General features: G+C 41.3%; 1 protein-coding gene across 1 annotated transcript in view; it reads left to right on the plus strand.

The window, feature by feature from the left end:
* nin (ninein (GSK3B interacting protein)) overlaps positions 1-1,806 on the plus strand; it is a gene marked incomplete at its 3' end in the record, with an annotated part of 37,495 nt that extends 35,689 nt beyond the window's left edge. Inside the window, exons 28-29 of the mRNA XM_083633179.1 lie at positions 302-415; positions 1,549-1,806. Coding sequence (XP_083489305.1) covers positions 302-415; positions 1,549-1,806 — 372 coding nt within the window. The remainder of the gene's footprint in view (positions 1-301; positions 416-1,548) is intronic.
* Positions 1,807-6,000: the final 4,194 nt, after the last annotated feature.

The raw sequence follows: 6,000 nt of genomic DNA on the forward strand, positions 1-6,000 counted from the left end.
CACATAGCACAATTTTATACCTATTTATTTTTCATTAATTTATTTTTTTTAGCGAAGTGGCCTTTCCCCAGAAAGCATTTTATGCTGTAATCGAGGTCAAATAAAGCATCTAGTATACAAGCATGTGTGTCTCTGTATTTTGATTTGCAACAGCTCAAAGAAGAAATATCGTTTTTCCTGTGAATTTGCAGAGGGCAAAAAATCCAGAATTTTCGTTATTTTTAAATTCATTAAATAATCTGTAACATAGCCATGCTTGTTGAATGCAATTTCATGATACCCTCTACCTTCTTCTCACCAGGATGACAGGGAGAGGAAGATGAGGAATATGGAGGGGCGTATGAAGGAAATTGAACTGTCGCTGCACAATGTCAAGCTGCTGCTCAGAGAGAAGGTTACTCAGCTGAAAGACCAGGTCAGTTAAAAAAAAAAACACTTAAAGTCCCTGGAAACCAGAAATATTTTTTTTATTATTTAGCATTTTGAGTTCATCACATCACAGGAACCTATGTTAATAAGCCACCAGCCAAATTTGAACGATGATGAACGTCGCAAAGTATATAAATTTAGGTTTGACAGTCATGGCAAAAGTAATGAGAATCAATTCGATTTTAGAGTGTATTTTCTCCCGCGGACTGTGTGGGCATGTCCCGTCCGCAGCAGGTCTTTTCCTCTCTCTCTCGGAGCAGACTGCTCGGAGGAGAGAGAGAAGGAATGAGAGATGGAGTGTGTGTGTGTGTTCGCGCGTTGCTCGGCGAACACACTCGCCGCTGCGCTGCGAGTGCACAGAGCTACTGTGTGTGTGTCAGTGTGTGTGTGCGTGCATGCGTGTGTGTGATTCGATTAAATCTTATGACGTGATAAGATCATGCATTTTAGCACCGCGCGCTCCGCTCTCTTCAATGAGGAAATGGAAATCCAGACCTTGTAGAAAAGTGTTGATTTTTGGGGTTAGGGTTGAAAGTAATTCTCTCTCTTTTCTGAGGCACACAATTACTCACATAAGACCCTAAATTTAATAGTTAGAAGGTTTTTGTGGATTTTGGTTTCCAGGGACTTTAAAAAGTCAAATTCATTTAATTGTTGATCATGCCTTTTTGAAACTGCATGAAATGGTTTGGTTTGAAATTGAAATGGATTCAACAGCATTAAGGTCATGGAACTTAAAGTATCTTGCATGAATGGCCACGTAACTTTCATTGAAATCAATGAGCACAGATCCTGTACATGCTGGGGGTGCCCACCAGGCAGCCATGGTACAGCCACAGACTACCGTAGTCTATGCCGCCCTCTAGAGGCCACCAGTATCCGTCCCCAATTATCCGTTCTATCGTATCACCTGACATTGCCATTGTTCCCATGCTGCAAGCTACGCTCTCCTCGTTAAAAAATGGAAATGAACCCAGTCTTACTTATGTTTTCACACAAAAGCAGTGATTTATTTTCACATTGTAGCCTTCATGAAATGTGAGGAACAGGCGAGCTGTATGATTTCTATTCAATGAAATGATCAAACACCAATCACTGATTTTACTCTGTCCTGTCTAGCTGCACAGGAACGGCAAAGCGGACATGTTGATCAAAGATCTGTATATGGAAAACTCCCAGCTGCTGGAGGCGCTGGAGACAACCACGCAGCGGAACTCCCACCTGCTGGAGGCGCTGGAGACAACCACGCAGCGGCAGAAAATCGCAGAGAAGAAGAACTATCTGCTTGAAGAGAAGATCTCCAGCCTCAACAAGATTGTGCGTGACCTGAACCCCTCGACCCTTTCCCCGGTACCTTACCACTTCAAATGCTCATAGCCCAATGCTCATTACAGCTCTATTTATTGAAAACTCTTGTACATTTTTAACTTTTATTTTTTTTGATATCCCGGAATATATAATTCTGTTCTTTGTTTGAACCCTAGTGCAATTCATCCAGCCAAATGCACATTATACACTACCAGTCAAAGTCTCTGCTTTTTTTTTTTTTTTTTTTTTTTTTTTTACAAAATGACAAATCGATATAGTGCCTACAGTATGTATGAATTTATTTCCAAAGCATTTCAATGCTTTTCCATCAAAGCAAAGGGTGACTTTAACTCATTCACCGCCAATGACGTCTTTGACGTGTTATCAGCAATGGCCTTCCCCGCCAAGGACGTGTTTGACGTGTTTTTGTTTTTATTGGTGCAGCGCCTGCAGCAAACACTTGCCCAGCCTGTCACACAGACACAGGTCCCTGCCTTCAAAGGGTAGCCGACAGCACGCGATCAAACACATACCGCAGCTGTTGTTTTGAAATTGAGCAAGAGGGAAAGCAGAGAACGGGTAACGCTTCCTTGTGCAGACAGGAGAAACGCCATTGAAACAGCGAGCTGGAGTCGCCTTCCTCTGTGCCAGCCAGGAGAAAACGGGAGAAAGTAATCAAGAGATGTGTTTGATCATCGGAGGAATGAGGAAATGATCGATCAGTTTGCGAGGGCGGTGAGGACGTGTTGAATAGCCGAGGGGAAAACGGGAACGATCATAGATATGACAGGGAGACATGGACGAGGACGGTGTACCAGAACAAATCAAAATAAACACAGGAACAGCTAGGCAGCAGCGGGCAGAAGGCACTCACAGCAGCCCGCTGTCCTTCTCAAGAGCTCTTCAGTTGATTCATGAAATCGCTGGGCTGCTCGCCCTCCAGTGTTGCTCCTGGCCAATCCCAGCGCCACAGGGCGTGGTTATTGCTTATCCTATGTTGGGTTAGAAATCTAAAAGGGGGATCGTGTGTGTGTGTGTGTGTGTGCGTGTGTGTGTGTGTGTGTGTGTGTGTGTGTGTCTGTCTGTCTGTCTGTCTGTCTGTCTGCACACTCACACCGAGTAAACTGTATTGTTGAATGTAAAAAAAAAGCACTTCATGTGTGTGTATATATATATATATATATATATTTTTTTTTTTTTTGTCATTTGTGTCCTAACGAATAATATTTACATGTCTGATGTCAATACAGTTCAAAATAAAAGAATTGAGAGTGAGTTATGCCTGAGATTGTGCCCTTTTACAAAAATGCTTTTTTCTCCCTTTTCTCTTCCCAGACAGGCTTTTTTGGTGAACATGGGGTGTATAAAAAGGGTTATAAGTAGAGTACAGAACATGCTAAAAGCTAACTTTCTTTTTGGGGGTGAAAGTAGAGACTTAGATCTTCATTTCGAGGTATTGGACATCACTGTAGTCCTAGTACAGAATTTACTGTGGGTCTTGAAAGATGACCAAACATTATGGAAATACTTGGCCTGTGCCAAAAATGCCAGTCAGATATTGGCAGTGAATGAGTTAATAAAGAACGTAAAATATAAGATAAGAGTTTTTGTTTGTTGAACACTTTTGGTCATACTTCCATTAATTAGTTATTTCATAGTTTTGATGTCTTTACTATTATTATTCTAAAATGTGGACAATAGTAAAAAAACAAAAACAAAAAGGTGTGTCCAAACTTTTGACTGGTAGTGTACAAGACAAATACTTTAAAAGAAGACCATACTTTACATCTACTCATCTTCAGTTATGCACGATCTTGTCAAAACCTTTTATGCCTCGTGTTTTAAGAAGTATTAACCACATTTTTTGTATTTGAGTCACCAGTACTTTATTTGGTCTTTTGTCTTATCTAGGCAATAATTGGCTAGAGCAGTGCTTCTCAAACTGGGCTGCAGGAGCCAGCGGCCCCCAGGAGTCCTTGAGAGGGTTCCAGGGGGTCTCCAACACAAAGGGGATAATTTATTTTCACTAGTCTATAATTCCATCCATAAGTAGGCTAACACAATGACAGAATGTATGACTGTTTTGGTCATGGGTTTCATACACTTTCTGTAATAAAACATCTACAAGCTAAAATCTTTTCAGATGTGTGGCCCTGGGGACAAAATTTTATCAAATGGGGGTCCGTGGTCTAATAATAATTTGTCTTAGGGGTCTTTGACGTGAAAATGTTTGAGAACCACTGCTCTAGAGACCTGAATGTGAGAACACATGCTATCATAAGTTACTATGAAGTTTAGTATTGATATTTTAATATGAGCATTGTGACAAGACTGATCAGTGATGTCATAGGGGGGCACACACACTGATGATGCCATCAGTGATATCATAATGGGGCACACACAAGGAGGTATTGTGACATCACTGATGCAATAACATTTAGTGAGCAACACACACCTGCGCTTTCCGGCAGGTGAGCTGCCGAGCCTAGGCATCGGGCGCGCGAGATGTCTAGTAACACTATATTTCTCTTTCCAAAGAGAAAAATATTACTCACACTGTGATGTCCATACTGAAGTGCACTTTCTGTGTTCAGTGTTCTTTTATCTGTTTGCTAAGAGATTAGCCATTTGAACATCATCAAATAATCGTGACCTTTTCAGGATATATGCCGTTGTGAAGGAAAACACTACGTAAAGTGACATTCACTTTAAATGTCTGTCAAATGAGAAATGACAGAACAAGCTGTATGAGTAAATGAATATATTGGATTGAAGTAAAATCCAATGATCTGTTGCAATATGTTAAGTTTCAAAAACTGTATTTTGAAGATTCCATGTGCCATTATATGTCCCAAATTCAAATCAAAGACCTTCCCTTTGTAATTGTAATTTGTAATTTAAAAAGAAAGCACTAAAGTTGAATACAGGGTAGCGTTTGTGTTACAGGTAACAATAAATACTTTTGATACACGTAACCCCTTTCATTTGAGTTCTTGTTGGGTTCATTCAGTCTCTTTTGGGTTTTGGGAAGAACTTTTCAACCTCTTCCGCTTTAGTCAAGGGTTTATTAAGGGTAGCTGGTATTTTTCAACCTGGGTCCTATTACCCCAACTTTTATGTCTGTAATCGGGACAACAATTTTTGAAATTGGTCCAGTATTGAGCGAGAGCACTTCAGCCAGCAGCCGCAAAACATGATGGGAGATGGGAGCTTACAGCGTATATAGTGTTAGTGTTTTTTTTACCTCTACATTTACTTGTTTAAAAATAAGTGGGTTAGGGTAGACTGTATACCCGTGTTTACCCTCCACTACACCACTGGGTGTACTGTACATAGTTCCCCACTTTTGCTCTTACACCCTTCCTGAAATTATCAAGTGTGGCCTTTGAGACAACATGTCAAATGCTCTCTGTAATGAAGCAGCATTCAAGGCTGAAATTATCCTAAAGCCCTTTATGATAGAAACAGAGCATTTTATTGAAATACTGTACCTAATAGGGTGGCTCTTCTCCCCGAAGATCTTCACCAGGAGCACCTTGGACTCCAGGTTGGGCATGATACCTGCTCACACACAAACAATTAACTAAGGACATGTGATTGCCAGTGAATGTGTACATTTTCAAAAGCATTGTATTTATGATAAGCGCTTTACAATGAGTAGGTACATTCCACCCATTCACATAGACATTGATACATCGATGGCGGCACGCTACCACACAGGGTGCTGGCATCATGGCTGGCATACCATCGGGAGCAATTTGGGGTTCAGTATCTTGCCCAAGGACACTTCAACATGCAGGCTGGAGGAGGCGGGGATCGAACCACCGGCCACTTTTATCCAAAGGAATTTGTGTACTGAATAAAAATAGTCAACCCTTGGGTCATGGTGGTTGGAAGATGTTCTTTTATAAATTACTTTCTACAAAAACTTAAAGTAAAAAAGGAGCTAGTTCATCATTAATGATTGGTAGAATTCTGAAGTCAGTCCATCAGTACCTGGTGATTTGTTGATTTTTAGAAGATTAATTGCCTCTTTAATTTCCCCAAGTGTGATAGGATTATCACATAATGCTATAGTTCATGCTAGTACCAGCCAGGCTCTCTGTCTCCAGAGCCTGGTGACGACTACTCTGGACCCACCCATTTCTGTTGCAACGCCCACCTCCACAGACGCTCCAGTGGTTCAGGGACCTCTGGCTCAGCCGACGGACCCCCTATATATATACGGACCCGACTGGGCTGGGCTGCTGGAGGAGAGACGCA

This window comes from Poromitra crassiceps (genome assembly GCF_964638095.1).
Source record: "Poromitra crassiceps genome assembly, chromosome: 3".
In the NCBI taxonomy this organism is placed as follows: Eukaryota; Metazoa; Chordata; class Actinopteri; order Beryciformes; family Melamphaidae; genus Poromitra; species Poromitra crassiceps.